The sequence below is a fragment of the Salmo salar genome, chromosome ssa07 (genome assembly GCF_905237065.1).
Source record: "Salmo salar chromosome ssa07, Ssal_v3.1, whole genome shotgun sequence".
Lineage (NCBI taxonomy): Eukaryota > Metazoa > Chordata > Actinopteri > Salmoniformes > Salmonidae > Salmo > Salmo salar.
The window spans coordinates 16,528,047-16,554,660 of NC_059448.1; the positions used below are offsets into that span (position 1 = coordinate 16,528,047).

The window sequence follows — 26,614 nt, forward strand, 5'->3', positions numbered from 1 at the left end:
TTAGAGGAGTTTGTATTTCGCGCCACGCCCATCATTGGATAATGGAGCAGGTGTTCCGCTAGCGGAACGTCTAGATGTAAGAGGTTAAAAGTTAATTTGTTGAATTTCTTTCCTTCTTAATGCGTTTGAGCCAATCAGTTGTGTTGTGACAAGGTATGGGTGGTATACAGAAGATAGCCCTATTTGGTAAAAGACCAAGTCCGTATTATGGTATGAACAGCTCAAATAAGCAAAGAGAAAGGACAGACCATCATTACTTTAAGACAGGAAAATGTCAAGAACTTTGAAAGTTTCTTCAAGTGCAAAAACCATAATGCGCTATGATGAAACTGGCTCTCATGAGGACCGCCACAGGAAAGGAAGACCCAGAGTTACCTCTGCTGCAGAGGATTAGTTCATTAGAGTTACCAGCCTCAGATTACAGCCCAAATAAATGCTTCACAGACTTCAAATAAGAGACACATCTTAACATCAACTGTTCAGAGGAGACTGTGTGAATCAGGCCTTCATGGTCGAATTGCTGCAAAGAAACCACTACTCAAGGACACCAATAATAAGAAGAGACTTGCTTGGGCCAAGAAACATGAGTAATGGACATTAGACCGGTGGAAAACTGTCCTTTGGTCTGATGAGTCCAAATGTAAGATTTTTGGTTCCAACCGCCATGTCTTTCTGAGACGCAGAGTAGGTGAACGGATGATCTCCGCATGTGTAGTTCCCACCGTGAAGCATGGAGGACGAGGTGTGATGGTGCTTTGCTGGTGACACTGTCAGTGATTTATTTAGAATTCAAGGCACACTTACCCTGCATGGCTACCACAGCATTCTGCAGCGATATGCCATCACATCTGGTTTGCGCTTAGTGGGACTATCATTTGTTTTTCAACAGAACAATGACCCAAAACACACGTACAGGCTGTGTAAGGGCTATTTGACCAAGAAGGAGAGTGATGGAGTGCTGCATCAGATGACCTGGCCTCCGCAATCACTTGACCTCAACCCAATTGAGATGGTTTGGGATAAGTCGGACCGCAGAGTGAAGGAAAAGCAGCCAACAAGTGCTCAGCATGTGGGAACTCCTTCAAGACTGTTTTAAAAGCATTCCTCATGAAGCTGGTTGAGAGAATGCCAGTAGTGTGCAAAACTGTCATCAAGGCAAAGGGTGGCTACTTTGAAGAATCTCAAATATAAAATATATTGTGATTTGTTTAACACTTTTTTGGTTACTACATGATTCCATATGTGTTATTTCATAGTTGTGATGTCTTCACTATTATTCTACAATGTAGAACATAGTACAAATAAATTAAAACCCCTGAATGTGTAGGTGTGTCCAAACCTTTGACTGGTACTGTATGTAGTACAATAAGAAAACATATAATCACAGTCCAACAAATCCAATCCTTTTTTGTATCATGAAAAATCTATAGATTCTCATGGATGTTGTAGAATGATGATTAAAAAAAAACATTTCCAAATACATGATGTTATGTGTGACTTAAACTTGTACGGTATTAGAATACTTTGCTATTTTGTCTCACACAGCAACCCCACTAGTATCAGACCTGGGCCTGGGCCAATGACCTAGTTGGTCTAATCAGGGTAAGGTGTTATCACGTTGCAACAGGCCAGGGAACCACACAGGCAGACACTACTGCCTAACCCCCTTTATACAGCAATCTGCTCCCCCTCCCACCCGCAACACCCAGCCAATGTGGCCCAGATTCGTTGAGGGGAAAGCTGACACCGAGGTCAGGTCCCGGTGGGGACTTTCCTGCCTCAGGGCGTCTCCTGACTGGGTTTGAGAATAGCCAGTCATCAAACGCGGCATGCCAGCCATCTGCATGTCATGAGTCTGTACATCTACAGCCAGACTAACATTCACTTGCATCCCACTGGGCTTGGTGAGAGGTGGGGTTGGTGATACTGTGGTGAGACGAGCGGGTTGAGGAGCAAGCAAACGGTGCAGCCTTGAGTATCAACAACCATTATTATGAGCTGCTTTCTCTTAGATACAGACACACAAACTCAGAAAGCACAAATCCACTTGCATTGTAGGATCTACGCAGTTAGTGGCTTATAACAAGCAACCCCTCCATGCTACAAGGCTCAGCTCGTTGTCGTTTGTGACACCAGCGTTCTGGGTTTGATTCCAGAAAGGACCAAATATTCTTAACCTCTATGGGACCGGCGGGACGAATTCGTCCCACCTACGTAACATCCACTGCCAGCCTGTGGCGCGATTTTCAAAATCTTCAAAATCCTATTACTTCAATTTCTCAAACATATGACTATTTTACAGCCATTTAAAGATAAGACTCTCGTTAATCTAACCACACTGTCCGATTTCAAAAAGGCTTTACAACGAAAGCAAAACATTAGATTATGTCAGCAGAGTACCAAGCCAGAAATAATCAGACACCCATTTTTCAAGCCAGCATATAATGTCACCAAAACCCAGAAGACAGCTAAATGCAGCACTCACCTTTGATGATCTTCATCAGATGACAACCCTAGGACATTATGTTATACAATACATGCATGTTTTGTTCAATCAAGTTCATATTTATATCAAAAACCAGCTTTTTACATTAGCATGTGACGTTCAGAACTAGCATACCCCCGCAAACTTACGGGAATTCGCTAACATTTTACTAAATTACTCACGATAAACGTTCACAAAAAGCATAACAATTATTTTAAGAATTATAGATACAGACCTCCTCTATGCACTCGATATGTCCGATTTTAAAATAGCTTTTGGTGAAAGCACATTTTGCAATATTCTAAGTATATAGCCCAGGCATCACGGGCTCGCTATTTAGACATCCGGCAAGTTTAGCACTCACCATAATCATATTTACTATTATAAAAATGTCATTACCTTTTGTTGTCTTCGTCAGAATGCACACCCAGGACGTCTACTTCAATAACAAATGTTGGTTTGGTCCAAAATAATCCATCGTTATATCCGAATAGCGGCGTTTTGTTCGTATGCGTTCCAGACACTATCCGAAATAGTAAAGAAGTGTCGCGCTTGGCGCAATTCCTGACAATAAAATTCAAAGTATTCAATTGCCGTACGTCGAAGCATGTCAACCGCTGTTTAAAATCAATTTTTACGTCATTTTTCTCGTAGAAAAGCGGTAAAATTCCGACAGGGAATCTCCTTTTCGGCAAACAGAGGAAAAAATCCCAAAGGCGGGGGCGGTCGGGGTCACGCGCATAAGCTAGTGTCTCTTGATGGGCCACTTGAGAAAGGCGATAATGTGTTTCAGCCTGGGGCTGGAATGACGACATTCTCTTTTTTCCCGGGCTATGAGAGCCTATGGACGACGTGGGAAGTGTCACGTTAGAGCAGAGATCCTTAGTAAATGATAGAGATGGCAAAGAAGTTCCAGAAATGGTCAGACAGGCCACTTCCTGTAAAGGAATCTCTCAGGTTTTGACCTGCCATTTGAGTTCTGTTATACTCACAGACACCATTCAAACAGTTTTAGAAAATTTAGGGTGTTTTCTATCCATATGTAATAAGTATATGCATATTCTAGTTACTGAGTAGGAGTGGTAACCAGATTAAATCGGGTATGTTTTTTATCCAGCCGTGTCAATGCTGCCCCCTAGCCCTAACAGGTTAACATGTGACTTCCTTTTCATAAAATAATAAAATGAAGAAAAAAAAACCTCACAAATCAATACATTTTCAAAAAAAGAAAGAAAAAAAAAAACGTTATTTTTTTCGGAGGTTTCTTGCAGTTCCTCAGATGACCACCAGGGGTCTCTGTTGCTCTGATAAAGCTGCATGCTCCTCTAGTGCTTCTTTGGGGAAAAGACCAGACTCTGTGCTTTAACACGCATACACTACCACAGTCAAGTCATCCCGATGCCTACCCACCTGTCTGTCCTCTCCTACATTATTTACAGAGGAGTGCCTGCTGAGAAGGGTTTTCCTCCCTTCGTAACGAGGACGGCTCTCTGATCCCCTTTGTCTGGAGGGAAGTGGGGTAGAGGGATGAAAGTTCCTCTCTACCTCCCCTGGCTTAATGCTTCCTCCTGTACTGTCTGTCTGCCCATCAGACTCTACTCACTCTACTGTCTACCTCTCTGTATTCATGTAACAGAGGCAGACAGGAAATAGAGGAGGGAAATGGGCTGTTTTGATTTTTCACTTCACTTCAATTTATCATCCCACACATATTTGATCAGAGTAGATCACTGTTGCAGTGGGGCAATACAGTAGGCTACACGGTACAGTGTTAGTAATAACGCAGATTGAGTTGTCATTGATCAATAATTGAGGTCTTGATCTTAACTAGAGTTAAGTCACAGAAGGAGACTAAATAATAACAATGGAATGTTTATTGGTTAACTGGTCCTCTCTTGCCAAGAGTCCCATCCAACTTCCCACCCAGAAATCCAGGGAGGAAAACACAACCTCCCCATTCGGCTATGATGTGCTCCGGCTGGAGGGGGAGGGAATCCCTGGAGAACATCCAGACAAGGTGCCCACGCTGTCGTCCGTGACGAGGCGGAAAATTCCCTTGTTCACTGTCATCATTCCTGTCCCGGGGGATGCCAACCTGATATTCTTTCCACGCCAGCATGCCATCTCTTTCCACCCCTCGTACGATCGCACCGCCACATGCCAACCTCACAGGAAACTGAACTCTGACATTTCAGAGGTCAATAAACAATGACCTCGGCCATATCTCTGAGTCTGTCCTCTCTAGAGCAACAGCAATTTCCATCCATGTCCATCTCTAATTTCATTCTATCAACGAAAAACAGGAGAGAGAAGGGGAAAGACGGCTGTTTAAGAAGCAGGTAGGCTAAATGTTTGTGCTGAAGTTTGACACAGCCAACTTCTCACCACACATGCCTGAATCCCCAGTCTGACACTTTCAAAGCCGTCCATCTACTTCTGTCTCCCCGGCACACTTCCAACTGTCTAAACACCAGCAACATACGGCAGGGGAAAAACAGGTAAATGTCTTATGTGTGTTTGGATATGTGTAATTACCATCACTGTCCAAGAGGCAGGCCCAGTGACCGAAGGGTCTTGTTGAGCTGGGAGATTTTAATTAAGCAGCTAGACAATATAGCATGCGCAAATATTATTTCCCCCTTGGAGTCCTCCAACCTCCTCTATTTTGTGTTGCGGCAGCCAGTTTTCACGTTTACAGCTCACGGAGAGAAAGGATAAAGAGAGAGAGAGGGGTGGGAGAGAGGAGGGTGAGAGTGAGAGAGAGGGAGGGAGGGAGAGCAATCATGGCGGTGTGTTTTCATTTGAGAGCAGGGTGTACCATAGTTCATCTCTCTCTACACACCAGTGTAATGTCAGGGAAGTAGCAGGAGGAGCATAACACATTAGCCTGAGTGACCATCAGTGACAACCCAGCTCCAGGCCTTTGTGTTTTGGTTTTTATTTATTTGCCTGTGAAACCACAGAGCCAGGAAACCCCTAGCCCGGATGGCATCCCCTCTCTGATAAGGGTTACACTGTCCCAGGACCGCAGACCATTGGGGAGGGGCCCTGGTTAATCTGAATCTGGCAAAGTCTTCATGCCGAGCTGACGGGCTCCTTTTAGATTTACAGTGGCCATCGACCGGCCATCAATCACTAGACTGCGGCGCTCGCAACCGAGGCCCCAGTCCAAGATGAGAGAAGATCAATCTATTACAGTCACTTGCGTTTCAATTGGGCGCCCTGCCCCTGCCCCCACCTAAATGAATGATCAGACAGATTCTAACCATATTTGTGCCTCATTGGGCGGTTCTTAACAGAAATAACATTGAGAATGTTCTCTTCCTACCTCTTCATTTAGAAGCTCTATCCCTTGTTGTTTCAAGAGAATAGAAAATAATCCTAGAAAACGACATCGCCTGAGTCAAACTCTTTTTAACCGTAAAAAAAAAATCTTTGAGGAATTATGCAACCGATGTTAAAATGCACCACAAAACTACAGTGGGAAGTAGAATCTAACAGGGCTGAGTAATTGCCTGCGTTCCTGACTGTGCTCCACAAGGCCGGCTATTTAAATCTCTTTACCTTTGAGTTGGCAAAGCTGGGATTAGATATCAAAGTGGGCCGAGAACAGGGAACATCAAGGTTAAAACAACAACCTGGAAACATAGCCCATTGTAAGACTGACAAAAATACTTCAAAACATCTCAACACACGCCCTCAAGTAAACTCACTGGCTTTGCCCCAATTCACACCTATGCGAAAATATGCCCCCATGGGGAAAATGGCAGTCTCTTTCTCTGTGTGTGTGTGTGTCAAAAACAGCCCCATCCCCTTCTCCCTTTCTCTCCCTGTCCCGGAAACTCCCCTTTGGTGCCCCTATTGGACAAAAAGAGTCGCTCTGAGACTTTTTGTGCTGACTCACTTCACAAAGGTCTGTCTGTGTCCAGCCTCCTCCAGAGTGTGCATGCCAAATGGACCGCAGTCAGCCCAGTCCAGCCCATCCCCATCTAAACCAACCCAAGAGACGCAAAATAAACTAATACATAGTCGAGGTAATGAATACTGGGGACTCTGTGCTTACCTTTGTTGTTGTAGACGTCTAGGTAGTTGGGTGCCGAGAAGATGGTGATGAGAGAAGGAAACCCTGTCGTCTGGCTCTTCCTGTACATGCGGTACCTAGATGGAGAGACAGCATCATGATTACCGTCTCAACAGCACTACCTAATACTCTGTAGCTCAGTGTGGTAGAGCAGCGGGTTCGATTCCCAGGACCATCTGAAATGTACGCACGCATTACTTTAAAATCGGTTTGGATAAAAGGGCCTGCTGAATGGCATATATTACAACAGGTTATATAATAATGGAACATACACATTGTGCATGAAGTCAACAGTGCCCTGAGGAACAATTGAATTGATTTGGACACGGTAATCTGATCCTAGAGCTGTGCCTAAGGCTGACTTGTACGTCAAGCTGTCCTCGCTCTTTGAGTGGGACCAGACAGTCTGCGTGGACAGGCAGCGGGAGTGCAGAAAAACAAACAGGGCAACAAGCCTTCGGTCAGTTTGGGCGCTCCCCTCTGCCTCAATCAGCCTTCTCTTCAACGTTTTGACATGCTTGCTACCAAAGTCCTTTGAAGGGGCACGGATGGCCAAAACTCAATAACTTTTAATACAGCACAATTTTTTAATAAGCACAGGTCCAAATGTTTACTTGCGTAAACTCAAGCGACATAGTTGTCCAAGGAGAATGGCTGTAGCAGTCAGCGGTGGGTACAAAGAGGACACTTACCCAGCGTCCTGTGCTTCATGGGCTCGAATGACAGATAACAAGTTATTGTGTTGTAGAAAGTCGCAGACAGCGGGGTAGCTGTTGAAAGACAAGATGACACATGCTTGATTAACGGGTCTAATTTGATCTAAAGACAGTGATTAGATTTCGTTGACACATAATTGAAATAGATATTCATTCAAACGTGTTTGAATACATTTGTAAATATAGCAGATGCATCTTCATCATGTTACCATCAGAAAGAGTAAACAAAATAATCCACGGGCTTGTGGTTTCTCAACAAACACTATAATTATTTAGTGTGTGTGTAGCTTTTGCATACTCATGCGGTTCTGAACAGGCTGAGATGAAGGTGGCCAAAACAAACTGACAGTAATTACAGTATAGGACAGTTGCAGTATTTTCCATGCCATAACCTTTCCTTACCAAAGACACCAAAAGTCCACTGGAAATGTCCTTTCGCTCTCAGTGGGGCAGGCCCTAGTCACACAGCCAACAACCCCTAAAAACCAGTAACGTTGAAAACATTCCTAAATCACCTACCGGAGAAGGAACGTTTAGTAAGTGAGTGACCTTGGGAAACGGAATGCAACTGTGAGTCCAAATCCTTTCATAACTCCCGACCACAACAACTTCTAAACGCTATTCCATGAACAGCTGATGCCACATGAGAGCCATCCAAGGATAAATATGCAATATTCTCAGACTGTTTACAAATCGTTCAAAGAACCACTCATTGTGCGACCTATTCATGTTGGTATTTTATTGTAGGTTACAAATAATCAACCGTTTCACATTGAGAAAAATACACATCAGCTGTACATTAGGAAATACGTGACGGACATGAGCTCATTTAGCTCTGTGCAGGTGGCTAAACTCAAGTCCTTGTTGCTGGATGTAGCTAATTTGCATAACAATGGTCATGCTCTTTGCTCAGTACGAGTCTCCATTGGCGAATGCTTCTGGAGCTAGAGGGTAGCTTACTGCTTTGTGTGATAGGTAAATGGATTTCTTTTCATGAAGCCTTGCACTTCTGGCCACTGGGCACTTCTGGTAACATCCAATGTCCTCACCCTACAGTTAATATCCAGGACAAAAAAGTAAACAAGAGAACATAAACTCTCACTTCACTAAAAGTAAACAAATATGTCTCAATTCACATTTCCTTGTTAGACGGGTAACAGGATACGCTTTGAGTGGCACAGTAACACATCAGGCTTCTCAGCTGAGAGTACTTTGCTTTGTCACTCGAGGTGGACTTAAACCTAGAAATAGGTCTAGCTATAAGATCATTCTGTTACTGGTCACATGAGGAGAGAAAATACGACTGACGGAGGAACATTGCCAAAGTGTGTGTACGGTTTCTTTGCGGTGTGATCGCATTGCTTCGAGGATAATAAAAAGTGTGCATCTAATATCCATCTCGATTCATTATTTTAATCCATTATTTCTTTCCACGCACCTGTCACTGTTTGGCAGATGCTGTTGCTAGGTATTGCTCAGAAGACTAAATACATTTTGTGCTGAAAGCATTTGACATCTGTTCTGGGACACAGATGTGAGCCATCCAACAGTTGTGCACTGTCCCTAACAAATCAATAAATACATGCACACCCTGTCTACTTCAAATCTGACAGTATACTCTGTGAATCATTTGTACAGCCAAAATCCAATTAAGGGCTATTTTCATAAAGCATCTAAAATACCATGCAATTGCCTGCTAAGGCTACTCACAAATAGTAATCAATGGTAAAAAAAAAAAAACATATTTAGTCAACAACCACACAGCAAAGTGTCCGCTAGGCTATAGCAGGGTAGAAAAGATGGGGCCTGTATTCAAAACAACATGCAATTTCACACCTCAGTAATGTGTGTAAAACAGTTATGAGGGGGCCTATGGTGCTGGAATAAGACACAGCTGCCAGAATCAGGAAAAGGGACTAAACTGAGTCTTTTCTCTCCGATTGGCGAATTGTTCTCCTTTTAGTCTGGAGCTTGAAGCTGGCCCATAAACTCAGCATGCCAGTGTGCTGCCAATTACAATGAGCCTTGCAGGCAGATCCAGCCTAGGGGAAAACAACAAGGCTACATGTCAAATGGCATCCTATTCCCTATATAGTGCACTACCCATAAAGGACTCTGGTCAAAAGGAGTGCACTATGTAGGGAAATGTAGTGCCATTTGGGATGCAAGGCCAAGGCCACAGAGGAATTTAAGCCAAGCCAAGAAGACACAGGAGGCTGTTGGGCTAGGGTACAGGAGGAAGCAGCTAACGTGGGTTGGAATTTTACTGTCCGATCCTGTTTGAGTGTTTATACTACAACAGCCATTGACAAGGGCCCTGTTCAAACAGTGCATTTGGAAAGTATTCAGACACCTTGACTTTTTCCACATTATGTTACGTTACGTTACAGCCTTATTCTAAAATGTACTCTACCGTTCAAAAGTTTGGGGTCACTTAGAAATGTCCTTGTTTTTGAAAGAAAAACATGTTCTTACCATTAAAATAACATAAAATTGATCAGAAATACAGTGTAGACATTGCTAATGTTGTAAATGACTATTGTAGCATGAAACAGCTGATTTTTAATGGAATATCTACAGTCGTGGCCAAAAGTTTTGAGAATGACACAAAAATTAATTTTCACAAAGTTTGCTGCTTCAGTGTCTTTAGATATTTTTGTCAGATGTTACTATGGAATACTGAAGTATATTTACAAGCATTTCATAAGTGTCAAAGGCATTTATTGAAAATTACATGAAGTTGATGCAAAGAGTCAATATTAGCAGTGTTGACCCTTCTTTTTCAAGACCTCTGCAATCCGCCCTGGCATGCTGTCAATTAACTTCTGGGCCACATCCTGACTGATGGCAGCCCATTCTTGCATAATCAATGCTTGGAGTTTGTCAGAATTTGTGGGGTTTTGTTTATCCACCCGCCTCTTAAGGTCTGGGGAGTTTCCTGACCATGGACCCAAAATATAGATTTTTTGTTCCCCGAGCCACTTAATTATCACGTTTGCCTTCTGGCAAGGTGCTCCATCATGCTGGAAAAGGCATTGTTCGTCACCAAACTGTTCCTGGATGGTTGGGAGAAGTTGCTCTCAGAGGATGTGTTGGAACCATTCTTTATTCATGGCTGTGTTCTTAGGCAAAATTCTGAGTGAGCCCACTCCCTTGGCTGAGAAGCAACCCCACACATGAATGGTCTCAGGATGCTTTACTGTTGGCATGACACAGGACTGATGATAGCCTTGTCTTCTCTGGACAAGCTTTTTCCGGATGCCCCAAACAATTGAAAATCGGATTCATCAGAGAAAATTACTTTACCCCAGTCCTCAGCAGTCCAATCCCTGTACCTTTTGCAGAATATCAGTCTGTCCCTGATGTTTTTCCTGGAGAGAAGTGGCTTCTTTGCTGCCCTTCTTGACACCAGGCCATCCTCCAAAGGTCACTGTGCGTGCAGATGCACTCACACCTGCCTGCTGCCATTCCTGAGCAAGCTCTGTACTGGTGGTTCCCCGATCCCGCAGCTGAATCAACTTTAGGAGACGGTCCTGGAGCTTGCTGGACTTTCTTGGGTGCCCTGAAGCCTTCATCACAACAATTGAACCGCTCTCCTTGAAGTTCTTGATGATCCGATAAATGGTCGATTTAGGTGCAATCTTACTGGCAGCAATATCCTTGCCTGTGAAGCCCTTTTTGTGCAAAGCAATGATGACGGTACGTGTTTCCTTGCAGGTAACCATGGTTGACAGAGGAAGAACAATGATTCCAAGCACCACCCTCCTTTTGAAGCTTCCAGTCTGTTATTCGAACTCAATCAGCATGACAGAGTGATCTCCAGCCTTGTCCTTGTCAACACTCACACCTGTGTTAACGAGAGAATCACTGACATGATGTCAGCTGGTCCTTTTGTGGCAGGGCTGAAATGCAGTGGAAATGTTTTTTGGGGATTCAGTTCCTTTGCATAGCAAAGAGGGACTTTGCAATTCATTTCAATCCATCTGATCACTCTTCATAACATTCTGGAGTATATGCAAATTGCCATCATACAAACTGAGGCAGCAGACTTTGTGAAAATTAATATTTGTGACATTCTCAAAACTTTTGGCCACGACTGTACATACGCGTACAGAGGCCCATTATCAGCAACCATCACTCCTGTGTTCCAATGGCACGTTGTGTTAGCTAATCCAAGTTTATCATTTAAAAGGCTAATTGATCATTAGAAAACCATTTTTGCAATAATGTTAGCACAGCTAAAAACTGTTGTCTGATTAAAGAAGCAATAAAACTGGCCTTCTTTAGACTAGTTGAGTATCTGGAGCATCAGCATTTGTGGGTTCGATTACAGGCTCAAAATGACCAGAAACAAAGAACTTTCTTCTGAAACTCGTCAGTCTATTCTTGTTCTGAGAAATTAAGGCTATTCCATGAAAGAAATTGCCAAGAAACTGAAGCTCTTGTTCAAAGCTGTGTACCACTCCCATCACAAAACAGCACAAACGGACTCTAACCAGGATAGAAAGAGGAGTGGGAGGCCCTGGTGCACAACTGAGCAAGACGACAAGTACATTAGAGTGTCTAGTTTGAGAAACAGACACCTCACAAGTCCTCAACCGGCAGCTTCATTAAATAGTACCCGCAAAACACCAGTCTCAACGTCAACAGTGAAGAGGCGACTCTGGGATGCTGGCCTTCTAGGCAGAGTTCCACTGTCCAGTGTCTGTGTTATTTTGCCCATCTTAATCTTTTATTTTTATTGGCCAGTCTGAAATATGGCTTTTTATTTGCAACTCTGCCTAGGTCAGCATCCCGGAGTTGCCTCTTCACTATTGACGTTGAGTCTGGTGTTTTGCAGGTACTATTTAATGAAGCTGCCAGTTGAGGACTTGTAAGGCATCTGTTTCTCAAACTAGACACTAATGTACTTGTCCTCTTGCTCAGTTGCTCAGTTTTTTTTAATTAACTCAATCTACACACAATACCCCATAATGACAAAGCAAAAACAGGTTCTTAGAAATACATCACATTTACATAAGTACTCAGATCCTGTACTCAGTACTTTGTTCAAGCACCTTTGGCAGTGATAACAGCCTCGAGTCTTGGGAATGATGCTACAAGCTTTGCACACTTGTAATTGGGGAGTTTCTCCCATTCTTCTCTGCAGATCCTCTCAAGCTCTGTCAGGTTGGATGGGGAGCGTCGCTGCACAGCTATTTTCAGGTCTCTCCAGAGATGTTCGATCGGGTTAAAGTCCGGGCTCTGGCTGGGCCACTCAAGGACATTCAGAGACTTGTCCCGAAGCCACTCCTGCGTTGTCTTTGCTGTGTGCTTAGGGTTGTGGTCTTATTGGAAGGGGAATCTTCGCCCAAGTCTAAGGTTCTGAGCGCTCTGGAGCAGGTTTTCATCAAGGATCTCTCTGTACTTTGCTCCGTTCATCTTTCCCTCGATACTGACTAGTCTCCCAGTCCCTGCCGCTGAACCCCCCCCTCCCCCCAGCATGATACTGCCACCACCATGCTTCACCGTAGGGATGGTGCCATGTAACCTCCAGACGTGACGCTTGGCATTCAGGCCAAAGAGTCTAATCTTGGTTTCATCAGACCAGAGAAGCTTGTTTCTCATGGTCAGATTCCTTTAGGTGCCTTTTGGCAAACTCCAGCAGGCTGTCATGTGCCTTTTACTGAGGAGTGGCTTCCGTCTGGCTACTCTACCATAAAAGGCCTGATTGGTGGAGTGCTGCAGAGATGGTTGTCCTTCTGGAAGGTTCTCCCATCTCCAGAAAGGAACTCTGGAGCTCTGTCAGAGTGACCATCGGGTTCTTGGTCACCTCCTTCACCAAGGCCCTTCTCCCCATTGATTGCTCAGTTTAGCTGGGCGGCCAGCTCTAGGAAGAGTCTTGGTTTTTCTAAACTTCTTCCATTTAAGAATTGTTAGGTTCTAAATGAACCGAGTAAAAACTCACGGACGATTAGTAAAGCTCAAACCAAGTTTCTTTACCCAAAGGGTTAGACAGCTGAACAGACAAAGACATGTTTCCACCAGCACAAGGATATACACCCCAATTTGGGTGCAGTCTCCTCCTTCCCTCTAAACATTACATCTTTATCGCTGGTCAGGAAGTTAAGTGATGTGGGTAATAAACTGTTCCTTCTCCTGTAATATGACCTGACCTCGGTCCCAAATCCTCACTAATCCACAGCTCTCCACCCTTATCAGTGACTGCAACCATGTGATTGCCTTTTTTTTACTCAGTACACTCCAAGCCTCTGGCTCATATCCACCCTTAATTGACCACACCATATACATTCCTCCTACAGATTCACTTCTGGTGTAGAAACTAGACTGTAGCACCCCTCATTTCGATAGGATGCCTAATGATTAACAACATTTCAAGTTTAGGAGTCAGAACCCATCAGAATGATGGAGGCCACTGTGTTCTTGGGGACCTTCAATGGTGCAGACATTATTTGGTACCCTTCCACAGATCTGTGCCTCTACACAATGCTGTCTCAGAGCTCTACGGACAATTCCTTCAACCTCATGGCTTGGTTTTTGCTCTGACATGCATTGTCAATTGTTAGACCTTATATAGAACGGTGTGTGTGCCTTTCCAAATCATGTCCAATCAATTGAATTTACCCCAGGTGGACTCCAAGTTGAAGAAACATCTCAAGGATGATCAATGGAAAAAAGGGTCTGAATACTTATGTAAATAAGGTATTTCTGTTTTTTATTTGGAATACATTTGCAAAAAAAAATAAAAAAAAGTGTTTATTTTGTCATTATGGGGTATTGTGTGTAGATTGATGAGGAAAACAAATAATTTAATACATTTTAGAATAAGGCTGTAACCCAACAACATTTTGAAAACATCAAAGGGTCTGAATAATTTCCTAATGCACTGCATTACTTTTAAAATGCATCCTTCCTTCCTCGAAGTAATCACTGATCTGATATGCCATAAAACCCATGCAGTAATGCCAGATTAGGGATTACTTCAAGGAAGCCTGGAAGGAAAGATGCATTTTAAGTGTACAGTCATGGCCAAAAGTTTTGAAAATGACAAATATTAATTTACAGAAAGTCTGCTGCCTCAGTTTGTATGATGGCAATTTGCATATACTCCAGAATGTTATGAAGAGTGATCAGATGGATTGCAATTCATTTTTGCCATTACATTTTTGCCTCTTTGCCATGCAAATTAACTGAATCCCCAAAAAACATTTCCACTGCATTTCAGCCCTGCCACAAAAGGACCAGCTGACATCATGTCAGTGATTCTCTCGTGAACACAGGTGTGAGTGAGCTTCAAAAGGAGGGTGGTTTTCGGAATCATTGTTCATCCTCTGTTAATCACGGTTACCTGTGCTTTGCACAAAAAGGGCTTCACAGGCAAGGATATTGCTGCCAGTAAGATTGCACCTAAATCAACCATTTATCGGATCATCAAGAACTTCAAGGAGAGCAGTTCAATTGTTGTGAAGAAGGCTTCAGGGCGGCCAAGTAAGTCCAGCAAGCGCCAGGACCATCTCCTAAAGTTGATTCAGCTGCGGGATCAGGGCACCACCAGTACAGAGCTTGCTCAGGAATGGCAGCAGGCAGGTGTGAGTGCATCTACATGCACAGTGAGGCGAAGACTTTTGGAGGATGGCCTGGTGTCAAGAAGGGCAGCAAAGAAGCCACTTCTCTCCAGGAAAAACATCAGGGACAGACTGATATTCTGCAAAAGGTACAGGGATTGGACTGCTGAGGACTGAGGTAAAGTCATTTTCTGTGATGAATCCCCTTTCTGATCGTTTGGGGCATCCGGAAAAAAGCTTGTCCGGAGAAGACAAGGTGAGGGCTACCATCAGTCCTGTGTCATGCCAACAGTAAAGCATCCTGAGACCATTCATGTGTGGGGTTGCTTCTCAGCCAAGGGAGTGGGCTCACTCAGAATTTTGCCTAAGAACACAGCCATGAATAAAGAATGGTACCAACACATCCTCTGAGAGCAACTTCTCCCAACCATCCAGGAACAGTTTGGTGACGAACAATGCCTTTTCCAGCATGATGGAGCACCTTGCCAGAAGGCAAAAGTGATAACTAAGTGACTCGGGGAACAAAACATTTATATTTTGGGTCCATGGCCAGGAAACTCCCCAGACCTTAATCCCATTGAGAATTTGTGGTCAATCCTCAAGAGGAGGGTGGACAAACAAAACCCCACAAATTCTGACAAACTCCAAGCATTGATTATGCAAGAATGGGCTGCCATCAGTCAGGATGTGGCCCAGAACTTAATTGACAGCATGCCAGGGCGAATTGCAGAGGTCTTGAAAAAGAAGGGTCAACACTGCAAATATTGACTCTTTGCATCAACTTCATGTAATTGTCAATAAAAGCCTTTGACACTTATGAAATGCTTGTAATTATACTTCAGTATTCCATAGTAACATCTGACAAAAATATCTAAAGACACTGAGGCAGCAGACTTTGTGAAAATTAATATTTGTGTCATTCTCAAAACTTTTGGCCACGACTGTACAAACAGTGCCTATCACCTTTAAATCACTTTCCCTCTGTCTATAGTCGATCCTACTGGATTTAGTACACTGGGTCCTTGTAACTGAGATATCAGAGATATCTCTGCGATGGCAGGGGCATACCATGGAAATATCACTAGCAGCCAGAACCCGAGAGCGACAACACAGCTCTCTTACGCTCTCTCAAGTGACAGGGGTGACATTTCTCTCCCTGACAGGGTCCCTGTTGTCTGGCAGATAGTCAAGCGAGACCATTTACAGCAAACGATTGGGTCATATACAACTCAAAGTCAAGCGAAACCATGTACAGTAAACTGTTGGGTCCTTTACAAATTTAAGTCAAGCGAGACCATTTACAGTAAACTGTTGGGACATATACAAATCTAACTCTAGCAGGACCATTCACAGTAAACTGTTGGGACATATACAAATCTAACTCTACCAGGACCATTTACAGTAAACTGTTGGGACATATACAAATCTACACCGAACACAATTATAAATGCAACATGTAAAGTGTTGGTCCCATGTTTCATGACCTGAAACAAAATACTTATTTCTCTAAAATGTTGTGCACAAATATGTTTATATCCCTTTTAGTGAGCATTTCTCCTTTCCCAAGATAATCCATCCACCTGACAGGTGTGGCATATCAAGAAGCTGATTACACAGCATGATAATTACACAGGTTCACCTTCTGCTGGGGACAATAAAAGGTCACTAAAATCTGCAGTTTTGTCACACAACTCAATGCCACAGATGTCTTAAGTTGAGGGAGCGTGCAATTGACATGCTGACGGCAGGACTCTCCACCAGAGCTGTTGCCAAATAATTGAATGTTAATTTCTCTACCAAAAGCTGCCTCCAACATTGCTTTAGAGAATATTGCAGTACGTTCAACCGGCAGACCACGTGCATGGTGTCGTGTGAGTGAGCGGTTTGCTGATGCCAATGTTGTGAACAGAGTGCCCCATGGTGGCGGTGGAGTTACGGTATGGGCAGGCATGAGCTATGGACAACAAACAATTGCATTTTATCGATGGCAATTTGAATGCACAGAGATACCGTGACAAGATCCTGAGGCCCGTTGTCAACCCATTCATCTGCTGCCATCACCTCATGTTTCAGAATGATAATGTCGCAAGGATCTGTACACAATTCCTGGAAGCTGAAAATGTCCCAGTTCCTCCATGGCCTGCATACTCACCAGACATGTCACCCATTGAGCATGTTTGGGATGCTCTGAATCAACGTGTACGACAGCATGTTCCAGTATAAGTCAAGTGAGACCATTTACAGCAAACTGTTGGGTCATGTACAAATCTAACTCAAGTAGGACCATTTACTTTTCTTTTTTATTGTGTTTATTTCTTTTTTACTTCAGTTTATTTTAGTAAATACTTTAACACTTTTCTTTTCTTAAAACTGCATTGTTGGTTAAGGGCTTGTAAGTAAGCATTTCACTGTAAGGTCTACACCTGTTGTATTCGGCACATGTGACAAATACAATTTTATTTGATTTGATTTACTGCAAACTGTTGGATCATATACAAATATATGCACAGCTATCACATAGTCCTGACCTACATCAAATATTGAATGCAAATAAGCATCATTGTTCCCACATAAAATACCTAAGCTAATTCTTCATTCTTTATTTGGATCCCCTTTAGCTATTGCCTTATCTCACTGTGACTCCCTGTTTATATAAAGGTTAAATCAAAATAAAATAAATAAAGCTGACGACAAGCTCTACGCAGAAGCAAGATTCGGAGTGTCGTTTACCGGTATTTAATGTCGTTTACCGGTATTTAACGTGGTTTTTTACTACCTGAAAATTGAGACAGGCCGTGGAGGCGGTGTTGCCACTTGGTTCTATAGGCTATTCATCAAATTAGCCTATTTTGCATTGATAACCAAATGTAATCTCAGCTAATTGTTCAAACAGTAAACCAAACAACAAGAATTCACCCAAAAATATATTTTGTATAACAGTAATAACTACTGATTACAGGCTAAAATGGTAGAACCTGCTGTAGCCACCTAGCAATCCATGTGCTTTTTTTCTTGTGAACAAAACATGACGTTCTATTTTTAGCTGATATGGGAAAGAATACACAAGCAGCATATCAAACTGGGATAATGTTTTAGGTTACACCGGCAAGTATAAGAATATCTGCCAGGGCATATTTAAAAAAATATATAAATCAGATTATTTCACATGGCGATGTGGGAAGCTAAAAAGGCTAGCTGGCTTGCTATGTTTTTAGCCAGGCTAAGGCTAGCCCAAAGGCCGGCAGATGGCGATATTGAACTGATATTGATGGTTTCATTTTACCGTCCAAACACATTGTATGTAGCCGTAAATACACTCATATCCCCCGTGGACCGGTTTGTACCTAAAACATTATCTATTCAGGCTGCAAAGGTGTCAATTTCCTACTGATGGCAAGAAGGCAGAGAAAACGTGGAAAATACACATACTTGCTTTATGAAACACCATTTGGCTAATGCTACTTCCTGATGTTGTGCCCTGTGTTCAGCCAAGGGTAAACAACAGACTGCTGCAAATTGATTGGCTGAAAGCAATAGGCAACATCCGGGAATAGCATTCCTAGGCATTAGCCACTTTAGCATGGTGGTGGAAAATGGTGTTTCATAAAGAAAGTATGCATATTTTCCCAGTTTTCTTCAGTCATCTCACTATTAAATATAGTTAAGGAGGAAGTCGACACCTTTGCAGCCTGAATGGAGAATGTTTTAGGTACAAAGCGGTCCGCAGGGGATACGAGTGTAATGCCGGCATAATACAATGTGTTCGGACTGTAAAATGGGAACGACTCAATATCGCCCTCTGCTGGCCTTTGGGCTAGGCTAAAGCCAGCTAGCCAGGCTGCCAGCTAGCTCCTACTTGCAAGGGAAGGCAACTCTTCACAAAATGAAAAGACCTTTAGGAGACTGCTAATCTTCCTGGGGTCCAAAGAGCAAATATTACGTTACTACGCTCGTGAAATAGGAGGTCTTTGAAATAGGTATTATGGGAACAGAAAATAAGTCTCTGACAAATATGATATATGCAGTCTTTTCAAATTATATCAATATACAAATTCTAAGTAATGCCTTGAGAACAACCCTACCCAATTCACTGCCTTCTGTTGGATGGACTGCATTTCTAAGGGGAATCATATCTTCAGTCACTAACCCAGGAGAAACATTTGACAGCTTGGGCTGCTTCAGGCTGGCTTTTCCACTAGCATGCCAGGATCAAATGAGCGTCTGTCCACCTGTAATAATTGGACACTGGAGCACTAAAACTCACATTTGGAGAAGACTCTCTGGCCCTGTGCTAATGCACAAGTTCATTACATTCAGGACAGCGTGAGCTCCCGCAGCACTTCCAGCGTTTCCTTTGTTTGCTCTGCCTGTGACTGGGCTCCCGAGTGGCGCGGCAGTCTAAGGCACTGCATCTCAGTGCAAGAGGCATCACTACAGTCCCTGGTTCGAAACCAGGCTGTATCACATCCGGCTGTGATTGGGAGTCCCATAGGGTGGCGCACAATTGGCCCAGCGTTGTCCAGGTTTGGCCGGGGTTGGCAGTCATTGTAAATACGAATTTGATCTTAACTGACTTGCCTAGTTGAATAAAGGTTAAATAAAAAATTATTAAATATTTAATGGGAGTTCATTTATGTGTTACATAAACACTTGTGACAGAGTAATAAGAGAAAAGGCAGTTTCCCTGGGTCCATGACAGATGCAGGTTACAAAGCTACTATGATCCAGACAGTAGAAAAGGGAGTGAGGGGCTTCGAAGGGGACTGAATGAAGATTAACATTTGTCAGAATAACGTGGGTTGGAAGGATTTGGCAAAGGAAGGTTCAATGATGCTTCAATGGCACAAGTTAACTGTTTTATTTGGAGGGTTATATTACTGTAGAGCCCAGAAGTGTTACACTAGATCAATGTCAAGTCCATTGTATGATACATCAGCAATTTAACAAAGTCAGCAATGGTAACAAAGCAAGATAAGGCCAACGATTACAAAAGCCAAGTTAAGACACACACACACACACACTCTTAATCATGTGCACTGTCTCTGCCAACTAAATGACAAATAAATGAATACATTCACAGCCTCTTTTTCACACTACGCAGCTTGTGAAGGAGGTGACGGCCCACCTGTAGAAGTAGGAGCAGCCTCTCACTGTGTTGTGCGTGAAGTGTTCTTGGCTCTTCTCGTTCCCAAAGTCCTCCAGGGGGTCTGACCACAACAGGTCACACATGGGCCCGTACGCAGGGGGCTCTTTGAATCTGTCTAACTACAGAGACAGAGGTACACAGAGTTAGGAGATACAATGTCAATCAGTCGGGAAAATGTCTTATCTATGCGGAAACAGAGTCAGTTTAGCTTCCTCAATAAGTTGGTGTAGTGATACCTACTGTATGGGAAAGGGAAAATGACTTGAAGCGGATCTTGAGTTGACAATTCGTCTTGCTACATTGAACTGTGGTTACAGTAAAACTTCGAATGAAATCCCGAGTTCAAGAACATTGGGAAACGGCAGCACTGCATTTTGGCAGTTATGCCTTCATCAGAGCATGTTACAGTACAACAGTTGGTAGGGTCTCACATCTGTGTGTGAAAGAAACCCACAACGTGTAATTGGATGGACTGGATGACAATTTGTGCCTTTTATGAGTATGAAACATGAATAGATATTTTCAATCTTGACTATACTAATACCTCCTCCTGGGAAATGGAATGAAAAGCTACAAATTAAAGTGATCATCCAAAAGCTCATGACAGTCATTTCTCAGAGAATGTATATACCAGGGCTGGAATAAATTCCATTTAAATTCAAGTCAATTCAGAAAGTAAACCAAATTCAAATCTTTGCAATTTGAGTTGGAATATCATTGTACTTCCTGAATTGACTGGAATTTAAATGGACTTGACCCCAAGCCTGGTACAGTATATACTGTAGCATAATGGACACTTCAATAGTGTAGATTTTATTACAGAGACCATCTGATTGCAGCCACAAAATCCAATTGTCGTTATTGAATTTGAGAAAAAGCGGGATCCAACTATTCAAAAGGTTTAATCAGAGGGCCAGATTGCAAATCTCTGTTAGTTTGGGGCATTGCTTGAGAGGGAGGTAGTCCATGTTGTGTTATCAAGGTCATTCTTTTCTAAATAAATATTTCAAGAGAAATTGTAAAGACTACTTCCTTGAACAGCAAAAAGGAGAAATTAAACAGGTTTTAACCAAGGTCTGTGTAAACCTAATTGATGTGCCTTTCACATAATAAAATCCACTTGAATTAATGTTTGTTACAAGGGAAAATGCATGATCCTTCTTATACTGAACATCCATTACACTTTAATGAAACATGGACATGACTTGTTAAAAACCATACAGTGGCAAGAAAAAGTATGTGAACCCTTTGGAATTACCCAGATTTCTGCATAAATTTGTCATACAATTTGATCTGATCTTCATCTTAGTCACAACAATAGACAAACACAGTGTGCTTAAACTAATAACACACAAATGATTGTATTTTTCTTGTCTATATTGAATACATCACTTAAACAATGACAGTGTAGGTTGGAAAAACTATGTGAACCCCTAGGCTAATTACTTTTCCAAAAGCTAATTGGAGTCAGGAGTCAGCTAACCTGGAGTTCAATCAATGAGACGAGATTGGAGATGTTAAAAAAAACACTCACAAAATTTGAGTTTGCTATTCACAAGAAGCATTGCCTGATGAACCATGCCTCGAACAAAAGAGATCTCCGAAGACCTAAGATTAAGAATTGTTGACTTGCATAAAGCTGGAAAGGGTTACAAAAGTATCTCTAAAAGCCTTGATGTTCATCAGTCCACGGTAAGACAAATTGTCTATAAATGGAGAAAGTTCACCACTGTTGCTACTCTCCCTAGGAGTGGCCGTCCTGCAAAGATGACTGCAAGAGCACAGTGCAGAATGCTCAATGAGGTTAAGAAGAACCCTAGAGTGTCAGCTAAAGACTTACAGAAATCTCTGGAACATGCTAACATCTCTGTTGACGAGTCTACAATACGTAAAACACTAAACAAGAATGGTGTTCATGGGAGGACACCATGGAAGGAGCCACTGCTGTCCAAAAAAAAACATTGCTGCACGTCTGAAGTTCGCAAAAGAGCACCTTGTTGTTCCACAGCGCTACTGGTAAAATATTGTGTGGACAGATAAAACTAAAGTTGAGTTGTTTGGAAGGAACACACAACACTATGTGTGGAGAAAAAAAGGCACAGCACACCAACATCAAAACCTCATCCCAACTGTAAAGTATGGTGGAGGGAGCATCATGGTTTGGGGCTGCTTTGCTGCCTCAGGGCATGGACAGCTTGCTATCATCGACATAAAAATGAATTCCCAAGTTTATCAAGACATTTTGCAGGAGAATGTAAGGCTATCTGTCCATCAATTGAAGCTCAACAGAAGTTGGGTGATGCAACAGGACAACAACCAAAAACACAGAAGTAAATCAACAACAGAATGGCTTCAATAGAAGAAAATATGCCTTCTGGAGTGGTCCAGTCAGAGTCCTGACCTCGACCCGATTTAAAATGCTGTGGCATGACCTGGAGAGCGGTTCACATCAGACATTCTAAGAATATTGCTGAACTGAAACAGTTTTGTAAAGAGGAATGTTCCAAAATTCCTCCTGACCGTTGTGCAGGTCTGATTCGCAACTACAGAAAACATTTGGTTGAGTTTATTGCTGCCAAAGGAGGGTCAACCAGTTATTAAATCCAAGGGTTCACATACTTTTTCCACCCTGCACTGTGAATGTTTACACGGTGTGTTCAATAAAGACATGAAAACGTGTTATTAGTTTAAGCAGACTGTGTTTGTCTATTGTTGTGACTTAGACTTCATTTTATGACCAATTTATGCAGAAATCCAGTTAATTCCAAAGGGTTCACATACTTTTTCTTGCCACTATACATGTGATATATTCATACACTATAGAAACAATTCAATATCCCAAGTATTCATGATTTTAAGGTAAAAAGAGGAGATCATTCCGAATGTAGTAGTCTGTGTAAAATGTACCAAAGTCGGCACAAATTAAAAGCATATTGCATTGGGCTTTGTCATGCAAGGAATGTAGTTTGGGAAATCACGTACTTTCCTGATGTCGTCGAGGTTTGAGATTTCTGGGGAAAGTCCTCCGTGTACACACAGGAACTGCTGGTTCATAAGGGCGGCCAGGGGAAGGCAGTCGAAGGCGTCCATACACTCATCGTACACCCGCTCCGAATACTTAATTCTACCTGTCAGGGTGGAAATAGGGCGAGGACTGAAGAGTGTTGCCAGGCCAAACACCCCTAGCTCTTACACACTAGGGCAGTGTGCTGGGCCTGGGTCGGAAAGTTAAAACAAAGTGTCAGAAAACATCCAAAAGACATAAAAAAACTCTAACTCTGCCCTTGGTATTTTGGTTATACTCTAAGCCTGAATCCAACAGCAATAGCCCTGACATATGTAAATACATATCAAGGAGAGAGCAAGAATCTGATTTCATACTATGCCAAGAAGCACTTTTCCGCGTGAACATTTGAAAGTCAAGCGTCATGTTCAATGTAAAATGCTTCAGAAAGAAAAACTCAAAACCACACTTACATTCCTGCTTAAATGTGAAATACTCTGTTAAATGTCTACATTCGTGGTTCCCACGGAGCAAAAATAGTGTTTTGGGGTATAGGATCTTTAAGGCCCACAAGTACAGCACACACTGGAAGACAATAACAAAGACATAGGAAATGAATTAGCATATTTTCAGAGAACATATACAATACACAATGACTAATAGGAGTCTCAGATGTACGAAAGCAAAAGCATCAACCACTTCCTTCTTTAACTTAAAGGATTATGCAAAACGCATCATACTGTGACACTTTCTGTATTTTGAAAGTTCTACAGTGCATTTGGAAAGTATTCAGACCCCTTGACTTTTTTTCACATTTTGTTACATTACAGCCTTATTTAAAACCGATTACATTGTTTTTTCCCTCATCAACCTACACACAATACCCCAGAATGACGAAGCAAAAACATTTTTTTTGTGCAAATTTGGGCTCTGTCAGGTTGGATGGGTATCTCTCTGTACTTTGCTCCGTTCATCTTTCCCTCGATCCTGACTAGTCTCCCAGTCCCTGCCACTGAAAAACATCCATACAGCATGATGCTGTCGGTGCCAGGTTTGCTCAAGACGTGAAGCTTGGCATTTAGGCCAAAGAGTTCAATCTTGGTTTCATCAGACCAGAGAATCTTGATTCTCATGGTCTGAGAGTCTTTAGGGGCCTTCTAGAAAACTCCAAGCGGGCTGACGTGCCTTTTACTGAGGAGTAGCTTTCGTCTGGCCACTCTACCATAAATGCCTGATTGGTGGAGTGCTGCAGAGATGGTTGTCTGTCTGGAAGAGTTCCTCCACAGAGGAACTCTGGAGCTCTGTCCGGTTCTTGGTCACCTCCCTGACTAAGGCCCTTCTCCTCTGATTGCTCAGTTTGGCCAGATGGCCCGCTCTAGGAAGAGTCTTGGTGGTTCCAAGTTTCTTCCATTTAAGAATGATAGAGGCCACTGTGTTCTTGGGGACCTTCAATGCTGCATACATTTTTTGGTACCCTTCCCCAGATCTGTCCTTGACACAATCCTGTCTCAGAGCTCTTTGTACAATTCCTTCGACCTCATGGCTTGTTTTTTGCTCTGAGATGCACTGTCAACTGTGGGACCTTATATAGACAGTTGTGTGCCTTTCTAAATCATGTCCAATCAATTGAATTTACCACAGGTGGACTCCAATCAAGTTGGAACATCTCAAGGATGATCAATGGAAACAGGATGCACCTGAGCTCAATTTTGACTCTCATAGCGAAGGGTCTGAATACTTATGTAAATAAATAAATAATATTGATATACATTTGCAAAAAAACAAAAAAAAAAACAACAGTTTTCGCTTTGTCAGTATGCGGTATTGTATGTAGATTGATGGGGATTTGTTTTAATTTAATCCATTTTAGAATAAGGCTGTAACGTAACAAAATGTGGAAAAAGGGAAGGGGGCTGAATACTTTCCGAATGCACTGTATATCTTGAAAACTTGATTGTTGACATGCAAAACATTTTGGGACTGTTTCAACAATGGACTAATGAAACAAATACCAAAAGATAGTTTTTGAGTGGTATTTTCCTTGAATGTTCTTAGAACAGGTGAAACACTTACTTCAATACTGAAATATCCTCTGTCGACGTAGTCGCCCAAGAAAAGGTAGCGCGTGCTAGCCGGTGACCCTCCTACTTCAAACAGCTTCATCAGGTCAAAGAACTGGCCATGGATGTCTCCACAAACTACAGGGAACACACAGAGGAGGAAATAGTCAGAAACAAACAAAGACGTCATACAACTCGACTTTCACATTCTAAACATTTTCTTTGTCTTCTTTAAAAGTGCAGCTTTTCTGTGCGGTAAAAAAATATGAATATGAATTTTAATATCCATTTCTTATTACACTTTTGTTTGTGGTATCATAATTCATGTACATAGACCCAGGACAAAAAGAGGGCATTGTGACAATTGTTCCTCCTAATACATAAATACCATCATGACATTTATCATGATCATAAACCATCCTCCGAAGCCAAGTGGCACAATAGCTTTTATTTACGGGGGCAATTATGTGTTAATATATACCCAGTTCCAATACACAATGCAACTGCTACTCTCACATAACAAACAGAAAGGTTAAAACTGAAAGCATGTTTCATACAATTAGCCTGGAGAGGATTTGCAAGTGCGAAGTGTCTTGTGTTTCTGTACTGTATGTCGCCAGCCAATTGAACCTGGGCCAACTGGTACAAAAATGTGTTGTCTCGCCTGCATCCCTTCATAATACATGCATCATGCATAAAACATGTGAACTGAGACACTATGTGTTGTATTACACAGTGAGTTTTGCTTTGCATAAACAATGTAAGCAGGCCCAGGGCAGAATCCCACTCGAGAGACCCTCTGACCAATAACTAGCCTGCACCACAAATCAACATGACCAAACCAACTATTATATTCTACTTTTTACATCATCTATTAGCATGAGAGATATGACTTTGTCAGACCAAATATGTTGTTTCAAGAATGCTTCTTTTTTTCTAGACAAATGCAACACCTTCCCAAAATGTTGAACCCTACTCAAACCAAGAAGGACCACTGTAATGTAAAGGGAGATACAGCAAGACTGGCTATCAACGAACAAACAAACAAACATGGGGACAAATAAGGTCCATACTATTTCTGTTACAGTGGATTTTAGAGTGGCCTAACATTTTACGTCACAGTAAAATTCTTATTGTATGATTAGTATGAGAGTCAGTCTTCAATAACCCAATAACCTTTTGAATTTGCCATTTTATTCTTACAAGCATCTATGGAAACACTGATGTGCATTGATATCCCATTGATGTACATTGATATCCCATTATTAGCGAGGTGGTATCATGAGATAACATGAAAAATGTATCAATAAAGCTGTCCTTCAGCCATAGATCCTGTCAAAAACATTCTCAGACTCTGAGTGGCATCTTTAGTAGAATAGAATGTCTCACTACGACATGTGTCACTTCCTGTGCTTTCTGCTCATAGAACACCACTCACTGAAATCTATGAAAGGAACGTCATTTGTACAGCCTATTATTGCTAAGGAACAAAATTCTGCTATTATTATGTTATTATGGAGGAACAAAATGTATCCCAATGCCTGTATAGTTCTCAAC

At 42.2% G+C, this 26,614-nt stretch overlaps 1 protein-coding gene across 6 annotated transcripts in view; it reads right to left on the reverse strand.

The window, feature by feature from the left end:
- LOC106608629 (serine/threonine-protein phosphatase 2B catalytic subunit alpha isoform) overlaps window positions 1–26,614 on the reverse strand; it is a 138,687-nt gene that overhangs the window by 29,649 nt on the left and 82,424 nt on the right. For all 6 annotated transcript variants that reach the window (XM_014206697.2, XM_014206695.2, XM_014206694.2 and 3 more), the window contains exons 3-8: window positions 25,071–25,195; window positions 23,471–23,582; window positions 22,976–23,121; window positions 19,973–20,112; window positions 7,259–7,336; window positions 6,549–6,643 (exon numbers count right to left, since the gene is read on the reverse strand). In XM_014206697.2, coding sequence (XP_014062172.1) covers window positions 6,549–6,643; window positions 7,259–7,336; window positions 19,973–20,112; window positions 22,976–23,121; window positions 23,471–23,582; window positions 25,071–25,195 — 696 coding nt within the window. The remainder of the gene's footprint in view (window positions 1–6,548; window positions 6,644–7,258; window positions 7,337–19,972; window positions 20,113–22,975; window positions 23,122–23,470; window positions 23,583–25,070; window positions 25,196–26,614) is intronic.